Below are 19,522 nucleotides of genomic sequence, written 5' to 3'. Positions count from 1 at the left end.
TAATGCCCCAGCAATTCTTTTATTATTTCTCAAAAGTTTTTTATCTTTGGTGTCCAGCTTTAGTGTCAAAAAGTTACTTATTGGTTCATTACCTGAACTATGTTTTGCTTCTATTGTCTTTTGGCAATTAATACAGTTACACTGATTTGATATTTTTTATGGAAGTCAAAATACTTTTTTGTTTACATTGCTACTTTTATGACAAATAATTTCACATTTAGCCCTATTATCTTCAGGTGATGAGCATCTAATATCCTCTAGAACAATTATTTAAATGTTATAAAACTCATATTAAAAGGTAAAAATATGAAAAAAACTTATCAATTTCTGAGGCATTATGTACCTTAAAAAAAATTTTGTATCTAAAAATGTATTTATTTTCAAACTTGTATGACAATTTATTAAAATATTTTGTCAAATATGAAAATATATACAAATGTCTGGTGGCATAAAAGTGACTTTTGCAAATTTTAGAGTTTTTTTTGGTTTGATACTTATTTATTTTTTGTTAGCTCACCTGTCACAAAGTGACAGGGTGAGCTTTTGTGATCGCTATTTGTCAGTCGTACGTCCGTCGTCCGTCCGTCCGTAAACTTTTACTTTAAATGACATCTCCTCATAAACCACTAAGCCAATTTCATCCAAACTTCACAGGAATGTTCCTTTGGTGGTCACCTTTAAAAATTGTTCAAAGAATTTAATTCCATGCAAAACTCTTGTTGCCATGGCAACCGAAAGAAAAAACTTTAAATATCTTCTTTTAAAAAACCATAAGAGCTAGAGCTTAGATATTTGGCATGAAACATCTTCTAGTGAGTGTCTACCAAGTTTGTTCAAATAAAAGCCCTGGGGTCAAAATTGGCCCCGCCCCAGGGGGTCATTGATTTTCCCTATATGCATATAGTAAAAACTTAAAAAATCTTCTTTTAAAGAACCCAAAGAGCTAGAGCTAAGATATTTAGCATGAAACATGTTCTAATGGGTGTCTACCAAGTTTGTTCAAATAAAAGCCCTGAGGTCAAAATTGGCCCCGCCCCAGGGGGTCATTGATTTTCCCTATATGCATATAGTAAAAACTTAAAAAATCTTCTTTTAAAGAACTCAAAGAGCTATGGCTAAGATATTGAGCATCAAACATGTTCTAATAGGTGTCTACCAAGTTTGTTCAAATAAAAGCCCTGGGGTCAAAATTGGCCCCGCCCCAGGGGGTCATTGATTTTCCCTATATGCATATAGTAAAAACTTAAAAAATCTTCTTTTAAAGAACCCAAAGAGTTAGAGCTAAGATATTTAGCATGAAACATGTTCTAATAAGTGTCTACCAAGTTTGTTCAAATGAAAGCCCTGGGGTCAAAATTGGCCCCGCCCCAGGGGGTCATTGATTTTCCCTATATGCATATAGTAAAAACTTAAAAAGTCTTCTTTTAAAGAACCCAAAGAGCTAGAGCTAAGATATTTAGCATGAAACATGTTCTAATGGGTGTCTACCAAGTTTGTTCAAATAAAAGCCCTGGGGTCAAAATTGGCCCCGCCCCGGGGGTCATTGATTTTCCCTATATGCATATAGTAAAAACTTAAAAAAATCTTCTTTTAAAGAACTCAAAGAGCTATGGCTAAGATATTGAGCATCAAACATGGTCTAATAGGTGTCTACCAAGTTTGTTCAAATAAAAGCCCTGGGGTCAAAACTGGCCCGGCCCCAGGGGTGTCATTGTTTTTAACTATATGTGTATAGTAAAAACTTTAAAAATATCTTCTTTTAAAAAGCCCAATGAGCTAGAGCTTAGATGTTTAGCATGAGACATCTTCTTATGGGTGTCTACCAATTTTGTGCAAATAAAAGCCCTTGGGTTAAAATTGGCCCTGCAACGATGTGGGGGGTGGGGTGGGGGGCCTATATACAGGTGAGCGACTTCAGGGCCATCATGGCCCTCTTGTTAGCTCTCGACTATTCAATAAGAATAAGTAGAGCTATTGTAGTCACCCGAGCGTCGGCGTAACCACTTATGTTAAAGTTTTTGTAATACCTCAAATATTTTCAAAGTCAATTTACATATGGCTTTGAAACTTTGCACACTTGTTCACCATCATGACCCCAACCTGTAGACAGGAGGAGATAACTCTATCAAGCACTTTGACAGAATTATGCCCCTTTTTCGACTTAGAATTTACGTTAAAAGTTTTTGTAATACCTCAAATATTTTCAAAGTCCATTGACATATGGCTTTGAAACTTTGCACACTTGTTCACCATCATGACCCCAACGTGTAGACGGGAGGAGGTAACTCTATCAAGCATTTTGACAGAATTATGCCCCTTTTTTGACTTAGAATTTACTTTAAAGTTTTTGTAATACCTCAAATATTTTCAAAGTTCATTGACATAAGGCTTTGAAACATGTTGAAATTTTATATACTCTTCTTTGAGAGCATAATAGGACTCTCTCCAAGGCCTATAACTGTAATATGGATTTAAAGAAAAATTTTGCCTTTTTCGTTACTGAGAAAATTTTACCTTTTAATCAAGGCTTTTTAGCTCACCTGTCACAAAGTGACAGGGTGAGCTTTTGTGATCGCTTTTCGTCCGGTCGTCCGTCCGTCCGTAAACTTTTACTTTAAATGACATCTCCTCATAAACCACTAAGCCAATTTCATCCAAACTTCACGGGAATGTTCCTTTGGTGGTCACCTTTAAAAATTGTTCAAAGAATTTAATTCCATGCAGAACTCTGGTTGCCATGGCAACCGAAAGAAAAAACTTTAAATATCTTCTTTTAAAAAACCATAAGAGCTAGAGCTTAGATATTTGGCATGAAACATCTTCTAGTGAGTGTCTACCAAGTTTGTTCAAATAAAAGCCCTGGGGTCAAAATTGGCCCCGCCCTTGGGGGTCATTGATTTTCCTCTTATGCATATAGTAAAAACTTAAAAAATCTTCTTTTAAAGAACCCAAAGAGCTAGAGCTAAGATATTTAGCATGAAACATGTTCTAATGGGTGTCTACCAAGTTTGTTCAAATAAAAGCCCTGGGGTCAAAATTGGCCCGGCCCCAGGGGGTCATTGATTTTCCCTATATGCATATAGTAAAAACTTAAAAAATCTTCTTTTAAAGAACTCAAAGAGCTATGGCTAAGATATTGAGCATCAAACATGTTCTAATGGGTGTCTACCAAGTTTGTTCAAATAAAAGCCCTGGGGTCAAAATTGGCCCCGCCCCAGGGGGTCATTGATTTTCCCTATATACATATAGTAAAAACTTAAAAAATCTTCTTTTAAAGAACCAAAAGAGTAAGACTTAGATATTTAGCATGAAACATGTTCTTATAAGTGTTTATCAAGTTTGTTCAAATAAAAGCCCTGGGGTCAAAATTGGCCCCGCCCCGGGGGGGTCATTGATTTTCACTATATGCATATAGTAAAAACTTAAAAAATCTTCTTTTAAAGAACCAAAAGAGCTAGAGCTTAGATATTTGGCATGAAACATCTTCTAGTGAGTGTCTACCAAGTTTGTTCAAATAAAAGCCCTAGGGTCAAAATTGGCCCCGCCCTGGGGGGTCATTGATTTTCCCTATATGCATATACTAAAAACTTAAAAAATCTTCTTTTAAAGAACCCAAAGAGCTAGAGCTAAGATATTTAGCATGAAACATGTTCTAATGGGTGTCTACCAAGTTTGTTCAAATAAAAGCCCTGGGGTCAAAATTGGCCCCGCCCCGGGGGGTCATTGATTTTCCCTATATGCATATAGTAAAAACTTAAAAAATCTTCTTTTAAAGAACTCAAAGAGCTATGGCTAAGATATTTAGCATCAAACATGTTCTAATAAGTGTCTACCAAGTGTGTTCAAATAAAAGCCCTGGGATCAAAATTGGCACCGCCCCGGGGGTCATTGATTTTCCTTATATGTGTATAGCAAAAACTTAAAAAATCTTCTTTGAGAAAACCCAAATAGCTAGAGTTAAGATATTAAGCATGAAACATCTTTTAGTGACTGTCTACAAAGTTTGTTCAAATAAAAGACCTGGGGTCAAAATTGGCCCCGCCCCGGGGGTCATTGATTTTCTTTATATGTGTATAGCAAAAACTTAAAATCTTCTTTGAAAAAACCCAAATAGCTAGAGTTTAGATATTAAGCATGAAACATCTTCTAGTAAGTGTCTACAAAGTTTGTTCAAATAAAAGTCCTGGGGTCAAAACTGGCCCGGCCCCAGGGGTGTCATTGTTAGCTCGACTTTTCTATGAAAAGGGGAGCTATCCTACTCGCCCCGGCGTCGGCGTCGGCGTCGGCGTCACACCTTGGTTAAGTTTTTCGTACCACCCCACTTTATTTCAGAAGTATTACAAGTATGGCTTTGAAACTTACCATACTTGTTCACCATCATAACCTCCATCTACAGACAAGAGTACATAACTCTGTCAAGGTTTTTGACAGAATTATGGCCCTTTTTTGACTTAGAAAGTGTATTGAGCTTGGTTAAGTTTTTTGTACCACCTCACTTTATTTCAAAACCATTGGAGGTATTGCTTTGAAACTGACCATACTTGTTTACCATCACGACCTTCATCAACAGACAAGAGGACATAACTCTGTCAAGGTTTTTGACAGAATTATGCCCCTTTTTGACTTAGAAAATACATTGAATATGGGTAAAATCCACTTATTGCCTTAACCCTTTGAGATATTGCTTTGAAACTTTTAATGCTATTTCACATCATTACCCCCATCTGTACGCAAGAGAAGGTAACTCTGTCAAGGATTTGTTTTAAAAATTAAGGCCTTTTATCGACTTAGAATCTTGGTTAAGTTTTTTAGTACCAGTCCACTTTTTGACTGAACTGTTTGAGATATTAATTTGAAAGTTGGAATACTTGTTTACAATCATGATTCCCAAACATGTCCAGGAGAAGGTAATTCTGTCAAAGATTTTATTTGAATTATGGCCCTTAACTGTCAATGTTTTGTATTATAGGCAAGCACTAAAAAACTTAAAAAATCTAAAAAAATTCATTCCTATCCACTTGTTCACTTTACCATAAATTATGTCATATAAACATTGCTGTAATATTCAAGGGTATCAAACAACTAGTTCACTTTAAAAATACAGAGATTCTTGTATTGCCTTTTACTGCAAAAACTTTTTTTATTGGCAAGCAATAAAAAAGTCGAGCGCGCTGTCTTACGGACAGCTCTTGTTTTTAACTATATGTGTATAGTAAAAACTTAAAAAAAATCTTCTTTTAAAAAGCCCAATGAGCTAGAGTTTAGATGTTTAGCATGAAACATCTTCTTATGGGTGTCTACCAAGTTTGTGCAAATAAAAGCCCTTGGGTTAAATTGGCCCTGCAACATTGGGGGGGGGGGGGTGGGTTGGGGGGGCCTATATACAGGTGAGCGACCTTAGGGCCATCATGGCCATCTTGTTTTACTATCAACCACTAAGAATAGTCGAGCGTTGCTGTCCTACCGACATCTCTTGTTGACTCACCTGTCATGAAACTTGGTCAGAATGCTTGTCTAGGTAATTGTTCAGATGAGTTCGATTGGTCAGGTGAGCGATCTAGGGCAATCATGGCCCTCTTGTTTGGTATCACAATACCGACAGGGACTTTGCATTCTTTCATGTGAAGAAGCTATCCAGCTAGCTTACGGAACGTCAATGGTTCTACTCAGGTGCCTGTTCATGCCTGAAATAATGCACAGAAGGGCACCTTAGGTCTTCCTCCGCCAGTAAAGCTGGAACATCGCCAAATTACCTATTCTGTGTCAGTGTCAGTGTGATGTAAAACCCAATCAAACAAACATAATCATACTGTGCTAATTGTAAAATGTAACACAATGTAATAACCATATCAAGTTATGAATTTGCAGTGTCATTTTTGTAGATGATACCTGATGATTATTTCCTCTTTTGAATAAAATTGAAATTCCATGACCTATGTATTTTGTATTTGTGTTATACAGGCAAATGCCAATCAGAGGTCAGGGAGGGCAGGAAGAACAGGTCCAGGGTAAGTCTTGATATTTATATAACCTTTAACCTGCTAGATTGTGTAATGCAATTGCCCTGTTTTAAGATTGGAACAGTCCATTCAAAATATGATAGTATCAAAGTAAAAAATATGATCACCTATCAACAGTATCCTGGACAGACTGTGCACTAATTGTGTGTGTGTTTAGTTTTGTTTATACTTGGCGCCAGAGTAACCATTTGTCCGAGATTTATCAGTGTCCATGCCGGTGCACTGTTGAAGTCACATCGGGGACATCTTTTCATGCAGTCTTCCCAGAACCTGCTCTTTGCTCATTGGTGGTTGAAGGAGACGACAATACTATACAAGGCATCAGCTTTCCGATGGCATCTCTAAACAAAAACAACCCTTGTTAGCACCACCCTCCAAAGTTAGTCACATCAGGTCAACCAATCATCTCTGGTACTTGAGATGACTTGACCTTGACCTGCCATGTGTCTTCTCATTGGTTATTTGTTCCTTACTGCTCATTCAGTAATCAAGTTGGATTAGTAGTCATTCACATGTGAAGAGGTAATTATTGGTTAGTTATCCAGGAAAGCCAGTGTGATTGATGGGCCAAAAAAAATATGTTAAAATTGACGTATTAAACGGTTTTTAAACCTAAACAATCAAACTGGTTAGTTATCTAAAAAAGACGGTCAAGTGGATTGATCACAGAGATATAACCAAAAAATTTTTTTGTAAAAATCGATGTCAAAATAAAGAAAAATCTCAACAAACCAAGCAAACAGCAATATTTTGATGACTTTCATTTTCAGACAAGCTTACAGATTATATACAGCCAGGCAGTATAAAGATGAACTTCTCACAATGACCGTCCCCGAAATACAACGTACAAACCTCGCCAATGTTGTACTACTGTTGAAATCCCTTGGTGTCCAGGATCTGCTCCAGTTCCATTTTATGGACCCACCACCTCAGGTTTAAAATCTTTTTAACTATTATTATATGTTTACTGTTTTTCTGTGTGAATGGTATAAAAATATAAAAAGTAGTTTTAATTAGGTATATAAACAGCTTTATCATTATGTCATTTAAATTACTGTGGATAGTTAGAAGCAGTTGTAGATAACCAAATGACTTAACCTTTATCCGCATGAGCATTTTGTGAAAAATGGCTGTTTTCATTGAAAAGTCTCCTGTTACTAGTTCAAACTGCTATGAAACTATTAAAAATGCTTCAATACTGATGAAACTTGGCACAATTGTTGACTGAATCATAACCTCTGTAACAACATGCTCAATCTTAAATTTTCTGTTATCATGGCAATGGGGGGACGTCTCAAAATTGCGAAAAATTACTACTGGGAATTCACTTATATTCGTGGGCATGAAATTTCGTGGTTTTATCAAAATGGGAATTTTCGTGGGTTCTTAAATTCATGGATTTTTAATTTCTTGCAAAAAAATAAAATAAATAACCTAATGCAAAGTAATTTTACACTTAATCGCCGCACATGTTACATCTTTCAGTATCACACAGAGCTTGTCAATAAATTTAATCCTTGCCTCTGGGCATTCATTACACAAAAATCGACGGAAAAGCGCCGATGCATGTTTGTAATGTATAAAATAGAGACATGGCGAGAAGTATTTGTTGGGATAAAATTTTATCGTATCTTAAATTCATGGATTGACCTACCCACGAAAACCACGAAAATTTGTGCCCAATGAATAATAATGATTTTACAGTATTTTGAATTGTTTTTGCCATCAAAACTGCTTTCAAAGTGCTCCAACTTCTCAATGGATTGAGGTAGAGTAAAAGGCTTTTCAGAGTTGGTTACACATTACCTTAAAATTGACCTGAGGCCATTATTAGCCTCTTACAAGTCCAAATTTTTCTTGGCGATGTTGGGGGCTACGGCCCCCTTTATACCCCCAAACAGAAGTGGAATGTCCCCCTTCTGGCAACCCCCTGATGTATCTTTTTGATAGGGAGTGGCACTAAAAAAAGGATTACTTTTTTAACAACATTTCTCAGACATAAAAACAGTGTTTGGGGCCTAAATAGGGCATTTGCCTCAAAAAAGGAGGGGAGTGTTTAAAGCCATCATGAGGTAAAAGGTTAATATGGATAGTGCTCAAGTTGAGCTAATATGATCACCAAGTGTCTGGTGTTTGTCATTAACATTTTTACTCAAACAGGATCTCCTTAACCACTCAGCCAATAGTAATGAATCTAAAACAGAGTTATCTTTATGCCCTCTTTAAAAAATGCTTAAACGGTTCCAGTCCACTGAACTAGATGGGATCAAGAGCTAAAAATCAAAAACAAAAAAACTTATAAACAACATCTCCTCAAAGAGCAACCATTTGGTAGATTTTGATGCAACTGTACAGCAATGGTCATTACAAAAATTGTTCAAATCATTCCAGTCCTCAGATAAGCAATTAAGTGCCATCATGGCCCTCTTGTTGTTATATTTTGAACCCTTTACAAAAGTGGAAGCCATTTTGAGGGTCATTATTCAATATAAATAATATTATATGAAAGTCAAAATGGGTAAACAATCATGTCATGATTGTGGCTGTGCTGAATTTTCAGACTCTGTTAATATTTTAGCACTACTATCAAAATGTTTTTGAATTAAACTTACATGAAAATAATTGTGTGCATTGCAAGATATTTTTATCTAAACTTTAGCATATGATATCTTGGTAGTGACCCTCAAAATAGCCATCAGGGGTCCAGATAGGATGGTATGGCATGGTATATAAAAAGCAAAGCGTTGTTAATATAACTGAATTTAATTGACTTTGAGAGATATACAAAGGATTTATAGACCCAATGGTGTCTTTATTAAACCTGTACTGAGATAGCAGGAAACCTGTAAAAATAAGATGCTAGTTTTATTTTTGCAATTTCTCATTCTTAAACATACTTGTGACTGTGTAACAGAAAATTAAATTATTTTTGTTTTAAGAAGATATCAGTATTTGAATAATTCATTACTGGAGTACATGCTCTACAAAAAGTGATGACTATAATGTATTTACTATGCAAATAAGGTAAATTTAATTACTTTAGTAAATTTTAATTACTTTAGTAAAGTTGCAGGGCTTGTATGTACTAGTATCGAGAGAAAATCTTTCTCTTTTGATGTTGACTTTTCACTTAAAATTATTTTCTGCCATTTTTTGCATTCTCTTTGATGTTACTGTAGAAGATGTCAGATTATTGTTTTGTCAGAATTATTATTCTAAATGTTGAAAATGACCCAAAAATTGAAAAGCGTTGCAAAGCTTTTCACTCAAATATGTCTAAAAATAGCACAAAAAATAAGACTTTTAACTTGTCTTCATTATCTTTTGCCCATCTTTCTGTTTTAAGAGTTCATGCTGATATTTGCAAGAAATTCAAATTTAATGATTTTAGGCTTTTTGACTAAAGTGGAGTTCCTTTAAAGACGTTTTGGGGAGTTTTCATATAGACATAATTATAGGCAAAATTAAAACTGTTCAATAGAATTTTTTTAAACTTGGCATGATGTTAGAATATGATAATAGAAACTTTTTAAAACGGAAAAAAAATTGGGGTTTCACGTTTTATATATATGAAAACTCCCAAAAACGTCCTTAACAAAACTATTCATCAACATTAGGGAAAATTAAATTCAATATCCTCTTTTTTTTTATAATATATACCATAAGTTTATAAAAATGTTGTGTTTTTCATTTTTCACATGAACAACAATATTCATATGAACAATATTTATATGAATAAAATGTAAAACAATTTATATGATTTTTATTTGCACTGAAATATTTTTACGATTATGATTATATTGAGAGGGAGTGAGGGATGAGTTAGTAAAATAGTAAAAAGTCAATGACTTTTTGTCAATGGGTGTGACTATCTGATGAACATTAATACCATCGTGAGATCAAACATTTTTGGCTCGTTAATTTTTTTTTATGTACATGACCTTGATGACTTGTGTATTTTAAAACTGAAACTGTCGTCTGAGTTTTTGCCTCTTAGTTTTTTAACTGAATTTATTCAGTTTGATTTGTTTTTTTTAGCTTACAGCATACTGTATTTCTTTAAGTGCTAAAAAGTGGTCTTGACTATATGCCATTTTAGCAGTCATCACAGTCTGGCTGGGTCGAGGGGTTAGAGTCGATGACTTCTAATCCGTGGGTTTGATCCCCGGGAGATGCTTTGGTAGTTTAGCACGGAGGAAGGTAGTCTAGTACTGGTGTAACGTTCCAGGAACAATGGTTAGGAAACTACCCGCCTATATGACTACAATACTGTTGGGAAAAAGGCGTAAAATGAAACAAACAAACAAACAAAACAGTCTGACCAGAATCTATCAGTTGTTGCAGTCAGCAAAGTCAAGGATTGTTTCAAAATCTCTAACCTATGTTTAATGAAATTAATATGTATATTTTACAGAGAACATTCTTAATTTCAGGAGTAATGTAAAGATTTGTCCCAATGATGAATCACCCAATAACGATTTGCCTTACTTAAGTGATGATTCTCCCCTTTTTAGTGATGATTCGCCCAATTTTATATAAAATATTTTGTATTTATTTTGATCGAAAAATGCACATGGTTTATGTATTTTTGCATATAATTGGTATACCTTTTATAGATAATATTTAATTTGGAGATAGAATAAGAATAATATTAATTTATCAGAACTAATTAATTAATAATTACTAAACTTATTTGCATGCTTATTTTGGTATTGACTTTCAGAGTTATATGTAAAAAACCAGATTGATATTATAAATAAGTGATTATTATTCATACATAATAAATTGTTACTTGAAGCAGATGTTTAAACATTGTTGACAATGGTAACCTGGTATTTCTATTTAAGGCAGCATATAACATGTTTTCAAAAACTTGAAAACTGATATTTATAAAGTAACGGAATGCCTTAAACAAAAAAATATGTAGTACTTCAATGCATACGGCCAGTGAGAAAAAAAATATGATCTTTTCATTTACTTAAATCTTTGTTGAAGGAAAATGATATAAAATATGGATGTCTTGATGATCATTGAAGTGTGGCAAAGCGTCACTGAACTGGGACAATTTTTTGTTATCAGTTTGAATAGTAACTATTATAACCTTACATTTAAAATGGACGATTTTCGTTCTAAAATATAAATAAAGGGAACATTTATTTCATATAGATACCAAAATCTTACCATTTCTTAACTTTAAAAAATTTATAGTGCACTTTTATATACGCCCGAAAAAAATTCTGTTAGCAGATTTTGTGTCCGATCTGTATCTTTTGAATCAGTTGAAGGAGATTGAAACTTTTTGGCAGAAATGTTAACCATAATATGGAAAATCTGCTGACTGCCAGTTTAACTCTCCTTGGGTTAAGGTCAAGGTCACACTAAGTATTGTAAGGACAATTAAGATATAACAGAGAAGTTTCTTGATTGGGTCTCTACCCTTATTGAAAGATTATTTTTGATTATTTATGAACATTTACATGTAGGCGTGTACTGCCTGTCTTTGCGGTGCTTTTGTTAATGATTATTTTGAAGTGGGGCGAATCGTCACTAATCTGGGGCAAATTGTCACTTATATGGGGCAAGTTGTTATGGAGCAAATCGTCAATTGTCATCAATCATTATCAATTCATTTCAGGATAACATATTAAACTCCATGTACCAGTTATGGATTTTAGGAGCATTAGACAATACAGGGGCATTAACTCCGATGGGAAGAAATATGGTTGAGTTCCCGCTAGATCCAGCCCTCTCCAAAATGTTGATCAAATCGCTAGAGATGGAGTGCAGTGCTGAAACTCTCGTAAGTGGTCTTATTCTTAACTATTGGTAATAGTCTAACTCTAAACTTTTGTGAGAGGTCTTTTTCTAAACTTTTGTATGTGGTCTTATTCTAAATTTGTATGAATTGTCTTATAATCCCTGTCGAAGACGAAGGGATATAGATATGGCATTGTCCATCTGACTGTTTGTCTATCCTTCTGTCTTTCCGAGCTAACATTTGGATACACCCCACTCGTTAAGAATTTGGAATCAATTCCCACCAATGTCACCTTGGATGTACCTATTTCCTCCATCAATGCCACCGCACCAAGTTTAAATTACAAAGATTAGTCAGAACATGATAACTTCTCGATTACAAATCCTCATAATGATTGGTTCCTTAAAAAAGGATTAAAACTCATGCATCTTAACATTCATTATTTGTTTCCAAAATTTGATGAAATCAAGATACTTTTACATGAACACAAATTGATATTTTTGGCATCTGTGAAACATTCTTAAATGAAAGTTTTAGTGATGAAGAATTCCTAATAAATGGCTACCAGTTCTTTCGGAGAGATCGACAATCAAATGGTGGAGGTATTGTTGTATTTGTGAAAGAAAACTACCCTTGTGTTAGGCGTGAAGATCTTGAAAACACCAATATGGAAATTATTTTACTGGAAATTAAACCATTTAATCAAAAACCATTTATTCTTGGATATGTGTATCGACCACCATCATCCCTGTCATCTTGGAACTCGATGTATGAAGATACCCTGGAAAAATTAATTTGTGAAGACAAGGAACTGTTGATAATGGGAGACTTTAATATTGATTTTAAAACTGAAAATTCATTGAAATCAAACTGGTTAAAACTAAATGACAGTTACAATCTTTGCCAAATGGTTTGAACTTCCGACTAGAATTACTCAAACATCATCAACAATTATTGATCATATGTATACAAATATTCCATGTAACATAAAGAAAATTACTATCCCCAAAATATCCCTAAGTGATCACTTACCAGTATGTATAACAAGAAAAACGTCTAAAAGTTCTGATGGACCAATGCATAAAACAATCTCTTATAGAAATACAAAGAAGTTTAATCAAGAAGAATTTTTACAACAATTAAAATGTCAACCTTGGAGCACCCTGCAAATATACGATGATCCAAATGATGCACTAGACTATTTTTCCAACTTATTTTTAAATACACTTAATCAACATGCTCCACTAAAAACTAAACGTGTAAAACATACAAGTCAACCAGACTGGTTAACTACAGATATAAAATATGCAATAAATCAAAGAGATTATTTTAAAAGTAAAGGTAACTTTGAACAGTACAAGATCTGGAGAAATAAAGTAAAAGCACTTATCAAAACATCAAAAAAAACTTTTTTTACAGAAAAAATAAATAACAATAGGAAAAATGATCCTAAAACCCTATGGAAAAATCTTAAAGATTTATCAGGTACATCTGTAATACATCCAACTAATTTCATCAATGACGATCAAGGCAACCCTATTTCAGATCCAGTCCAAACAGCTAATACTTTTAATGACTATTTCATTAACATATTTCAGTGTACGCAACACACACTCCCAGAAATTAATGACAGCCAAGAAAATTCAAACTTTTCTTCTAAATTTGAAATACCACTTGTAACGAAAGAGTTTGTTCAAAAAGAGTTACTAAATCTTGACGAAAGCAAGTCTACAGGTCTGGATGAACTTGGGCCAAAATATCTAAAAATGTCAGCTGACATCATAGCGAATTCAATTACATATATTATGAACTTAAGCATTTCTAATGATATATTCCCAAACCAATTTAAGATTGCAAAAGTTACACCTATATTTAAAAAAGGTTCTAAAAGTGACAAATGCAACTACAGACCAATCTCAATCCTTCCAATACTAACCAAAATCATTGAACGCCATGTCTCTAATAACCTCAAAGACTTTCTAGAATCTAACAACTTAATCTATAACTATCAGTCTGGCTTTAGAAAAGATCACTCCTGTGAAACTGCCTTACTTTCAATAGTAGATAGGTGGATAAATGCTATTAACGATGGAAAAGTTGTTGGAACACTGTTTCTCGACCTTTCAAAGGCGTTCGACCTAGTAGATCACTCTATTCTTATCCAGAAACTACAAACACTTAATATCAGCAATAAAACAATACTGTGGTTTAAGTCCTACCTACAGGATAGGCTTCAAAAGGTATCTATATCTGGGAAACTATCAAAACCAGGACATATAAAATCAGGAGTTCCCCAAGGATCTGTTCTTGGTCCACTTTTATTTCATATATATATAAATGATCTTCCAAATGAACTAAAGGAAATTTTTACAGATATATTTGCTGATGATACAACTATTTCTGCAGTTGGAACAACTTATCTGGAAGTACAAACAAAATTACAAACTGCATTAGATAATGTAAGTTTTTGGTGTCAAATGAACGCTATGTCACTAAATGCAGAGAAATCAAAGGCAATGGCAATTTATCCATCAAACAAAACAGACTCCAAATTATTAAACATGCTACATTTAGACAATAATTTAATAGAATGTTCCAACTCTGAAAAACTTCTAGGTGTCCATGTTGACAGCAAATTAAACTGGAAAAACCATATTAATCATGTGTTAAAAAAGTACAATTCCAAATTATACCTACTGCAAAGAATTAAATATTTCATAGACATTCCCATTAGAAAACTATTTTTTAACTCCTACATACTACCTCACTTAGACTATTGTTGCTCTATCTGGGGAAATTGTAATTTGGAGCAAATACAATCCATAGTTCGATTTCAAAAACGAGCAGCTAGGATTATACTAGATCAACCATATGATGCCCCGTCTGAAAATCTATTCATTTTATTAAACTGGATGAAATTCCCAGACCGAGTCAAATATAAACAAGCAATTATGGTATATAAGTCAATCAACAATATTTGCCCAGAGTACTTAAAACAAAAATTTACCTTCAACCATACTATTCATTCTCGCACCCTACGTTCAACAGATTCAAAACTTAACATATACCAACCAAAACCAAAAGTAGAATTTTTCAGAAAAAGTTTTAACTATTCAGGATCAAAAATTTGGAATGAAATACCAATCAGCATACGCTCTGCACAATCACTTCAAAACTTTAAACATAAATACATAGAAAATTGGAAAAAGACAAATCAAATATAAAATTATAAGAAATACACTGCTCTAATTGAAATATTGTTATTGTCAAAGGTTTATTTGTAATTTTGAAATGCCTTGTTCACTGTATATATTTTTGTGCACTTTATATAATCATTATCATTATTGTCTATTTGCAATATCAAAATAATTATGTTAATGTTATTGCATAATTTTTCATGTTATTCACAACTGTATGATTGTAAATATGTGCAATTTATGAGGCCCACAGGGTAGATTGCCTTTGATGCAACTGTGTAGCCTCTTGAAATAAAGACTTTATTATTATTATTATTATTATTATACTTACGGTAGTGGCTACAGAAACAATAGGTAACTGTACTTTTTCTTTAATGCCTGTTTTCCTTCATGTGGTTAAAAAGAGCAATAAAGAGAACAATTTAGTAGTCACAAAAGTAAGGTCTCATTAAGACATATGTCCGTTGTTCACACTGGCGTTTGTCTCGAAATTTATGTCACGGAATTTGTATGGAGCAATATTGAAGTCAAAACTCTGTCAGTTTGAAACCTTAAACTTCATATTATATGGTTACATCTCATTTAAAAGAAAAGCTGTTTCAGTGCAATATTGATTGCCCGTTGCCAATTTTCATACTTTATTTTTGTATTGGGCATATCTAAAAAGTATCGCGAATATTTACTTGAAACTTTATAGATTGACACATCATGACTATATCACTGCAAAGTGCAGTGTATCTAAGAACCATTACTCACTTTTGCATAATATTTTAATTTATGCCCTTGCAATTTTGAAAATAGAATTCCATTCACAATTGAGGTATTTGCAAATCAGACTTGTAAAGTGTGTTTTCAGGGGAGACAACTCATAATGATGATCCTTGATTAAAAATTTTCCCTAAGTAGCAGCTGAGGGGAGTTTTATAAGTTTGTAGAACTTGAGTGTTTAACTCACAGAATGGTAGATGACTTCGACCTTATTTTTCAACATAATCCCCTTTACTTCAATGCATGTGGCCCAATATTCTTTTAAGCAGTCTGTGAAATTCTTTGTTGTTTATCTCCTCCATAGTGACAAGCTTTATAATTGCTCTGACCCATCGCTGGTTAGCCAACGTTATATATATTTCGTACATACTACTTTATCTACCCACGGTATATATTCCTTACATACTACATTATCTATCATCCATTATGTTACTTATGTTATATTCTGTACATACTACATTATGTAGATGAAGGTACTATATAAAGAATATATACTTTGGGTAACCAACGATGGCTTTGACCTCAACATTCTTAATTACCATTTTTGCCTATGGGTAAAGGTTTTAATACAAATAGTAAGAGCAAACATTTACGTGTTTACTTAACAACTATTATCATCCAAATAACAAAGGTTTACACTGCAAAAAAATTGGGGAAAAAATCTTGAATTCTGTAGAATATAGAAAATTACCGAGGGCTAAGGACTTATTGACACCCACCGCCCCTCCCCCCCCCCCCCCCCCCCACACCCCAAGTAGATAAATTGTTATGGTAATAAACAAGTTAATTTCAAAAAGTTATATTCAACAATAAAATATTTTAAAAGCTATATTTTACATAAGAGAAATTGAAATAGTAACGTAATAAAACATTGTATTTGAATAGTGATAGTGTAATTTAAAAAAAAAATCTCAAAACTTAATTTGTTTTGATAATTTTAAATTGCATTAGGTAAAAACAGTTATTGGTGTTAACAGGTCATCTTTATCAACAAAATTTGATTTGAAATAGTTTATGTTTTGCTGCCCACAAAACAATCAAAAAACGTATTTCTAATTTAGTTAGGACAAAAACTTACTGAATATCTCAACATCATAATAACTTGTTTATTCAGTAGATGTTTTACTTGTATGTTTTGCTTAATCATCAAAAATGATGAACTGATCAACAATTTATGATCAAAATTTGGTGAATATCGGAGATGAGTACATTATTTATTTTCCGCACCGCAAATTCAAAATATCAGCTCAAGTAATCAATCCTCTTGTCAAATTTTAACACCCCCTTCTGCACTTTTACTTTAAGACATTTATATAGAGATTTGAATTTTCTCCTCTCGACTTTAATAAACGGATTGTCAATTTCCCCTCTTTTGACTTTTATAAAGGGGTTGTCAATTTCTCCCCTCTTTGGATTGTCAATTTCTCCCCTCTTTGGATTGTCAATTTCTCCCCTCTTGACTTTTATATAGGGAATGTCACTTTTCCCCTTTCTTGACTTTATAAAGGATTGTCAATTTCCCCCCTCTTGACTTTTTATATGCGGTTGGTCAGTTTTCCCCTCTTGACTTAAATAGGGATTGTCAATTTTCCCTGTTTTACTTTTACATAGGGATTGTTAAGGGCAGAGCTGCACAATTTAATAACTACTGCTTATATCAATAATAATTATCATCTCAAAATAATTAGTTTATTATATTTATAAAAGAAAGTTCACATTTGAATAAAATGATTTTTATATTATAAGTACATACTAGGTAAGTTTTTCTCCAGTTTTATTTATCTTTATATATAAATACAAAAGCATGTGTACTGAAATTGTTCGGCAATTATTGAGCAAAGAATTTTCAATATATGTACATACATTAAGCATCTGATTTGTATAAGAAAAGAAAGGTTCAGTGTGTTGATTAGAGGCTATAAAGTGACATCTTCTGTGTCGTGAAATGAAAAAATATTAACTTGTACCAGGTGCTTACTCAGGCTTGATAGGCAGAATATCTTTTTATCACATATGCTTTTGCGACTCTATAAAAATGGTATTGCACAGTCTTGCATATATATAATATATATATAATTTATATATATATATATTTGCATTACACTATATAAACATGGCGTAAAGAAGCCCTAAATGTTTAAAGCGTTAAAGTATTGGCGAATCCATGACAGAGTGGTTCTTAACCAGGTTTTCAACGAAAACCGGGTTATTGTAATGCCGAAGTCGCCGAGCGGGCGGGCAGGCTCGGGAGGACGTCAACTTTTGGTTTCCGCTCAATAACTTTTGCTTGCTTTGGCCTATTGACACCAAACTTGGTGTGTAGGTAGTTTAAATCAAGTCGCAGCTTGGGATTGCTACCTAAGGGTCTGTTATCAAGGCCAAGGACACTGTTACAAAAAAAGAAATTCAGTTTCCGTTCAATAACTTTAGTTTGCTTTGGCCTTTTGACACCAAACTTGGTATATGTAAAGCTTATATCAAGAGGCAGCTTGGGATTGCTACCCAGGTGTCTGTGATCAAGGTCAAGGTCACTGTTACTAAAAATAGAAATTCAGTTTCCGCTCAATAACTTGAGTTTGCTTTTGCCTATTCACACCAAACTTGGTGTATGGATAGCTTATATGAAGAGGCAGCTTGGGATTGCTATCCAGGTCTCTGTGATCAAGGTCAAGGTCACTGTTACTAAAAATAGAAATTCAATTTCTGCTCAATAACTTAAGTTTGCTTTGGCCTATTGACACCAAACTTGGTGTATGAATAGCTTATATCAAGAGGCAGCTTGGGATTGCTACCCAGTTGTCTGTGATGTAGGTCAAGGTCACTGTTACTAAAAATAGAAATTCAGTTTCCACTCAATAACTTGAGTTTGCTTTGGCCTATTGACACCAAACTTGGTGTGTAGGTAGCTTATATCAAGAAGCAGCTTGGTATTGCTACCCAGGTGTCTGTGATCAAGGTCAAGGTCACTGTTACTAAAATTAGAAATTCAGTTTCCGCTCAATAACTTGAGTTTGCTTTGGTGTATTGACTCCAAACTTGGTGTATGGATAGCTTATATTTAGGCAGCTTGGGATTGCTACCCAGGTGTCTGTAATCTAGGTCAAGGTCACTGTTACTAAAAATAGAAATTCAATTTCCACTCAATAACTTGAGTTTGCTTTGGCCTATTGACGCCAAACTTGATGAATGGGTAGCTTATATCAAGAGGCAAATTGGGATTGCTACCCAGGTGTCTGTGATCAAGGTTAATGCATTTAGTTTTCATGTTATAACTTGAGTTTGCTTTGACCTTTTGTCACCAAACTTGCTGAGTGGCAGCTTTGGATTGCCACTTAGATATCTGGGAGCAAGGTCAAGGTAATTTGCTTACAATAGAATATTCAATATCTACTCAATAACTTCAGTGCACTTTGACCTATTGATTTCTGTCACATCAAAACTTGGTCGTTGAAAACCTGGTTTTCGTCGCATTGCGGCGCTTCTTGTTTTTTATTGTAAACAATTCTTATTTTAGATATGTGATAAATAGAATATTATATCTGTATAGCTTCATTACTAAAATTATTGAACTTTTGCATAAAATAATATTAATACTCGCCTTAGGCTTGTATATTTGAATTTTATTCAACTTGGTCAATAAATTCACTATTGAACCTAAACTCATTCAGTATATTCTATATACTAAACAAAGGACAGTTGTGTACTACAATGTACAAAGCATTTTGATTATGTATATCGTAAAGCCAACATGCAGCCAATTTCATGATTTTCTTTTTGAA

General features: G+C 33.8%; 1 protein-coding gene across 1 annotated transcript in view; it reads left to right on the top strand.

The window, feature by feature from the left end:
- The window catches only part of LOC132728041 (pre-mRNA-splicing factor ATP-dependent RNA helicase PRP16-like), a gene marked incomplete at its 5' end in the record, with an annotated part of 34,258 nt that extends 18,929 nt beyond the window's left edge, over nucleotides 1–15,329 (top strand). Inside the window, 6 exon segments of the mRNA XM_060713650.1 lie at nucleotides 5,962–6,008; nucleotides 6,791–6,953; nucleotides 11,656–11,820; nucleotides 12,347–12,688; nucleotides 13,377–14,237; nucleotides 15,312–15,329. Of these exon segments, the coding sequence (XP_060569633.1) occupies nucleotides 5,962–6,008; nucleotides 6,791–6,953; nucleotides 11,656–11,820; nucleotides 12,347–12,688; nucleotides 13,377–14,237; nucleotides 15,312–15,329 (1,596 nt within the window).
- Nucleotides 15,330–19,522: the final 4,193 nt, after the last annotated feature.

This window comes from Ruditapes philippinarum, unplaced genomic scaffold (genome assembly GCF_026571515.1).
Source record: "Ruditapes philippinarum isolate M1 unplaced genomic scaffold, ASM2657151v2 ctg7201_1_1_1_1, whole genome shotgun sequence".
Lineage (NCBI taxonomy): Eukaryota > Metazoa > Mollusca > Bivalvia > Venerida > Veneridae > Ruditapes > Ruditapes philippinarum.
The sequence above is the reverse complement of the archived record's forward strand: the minus strand, read 5'-3'. Positions and strand labels throughout refer to the sequence as shown.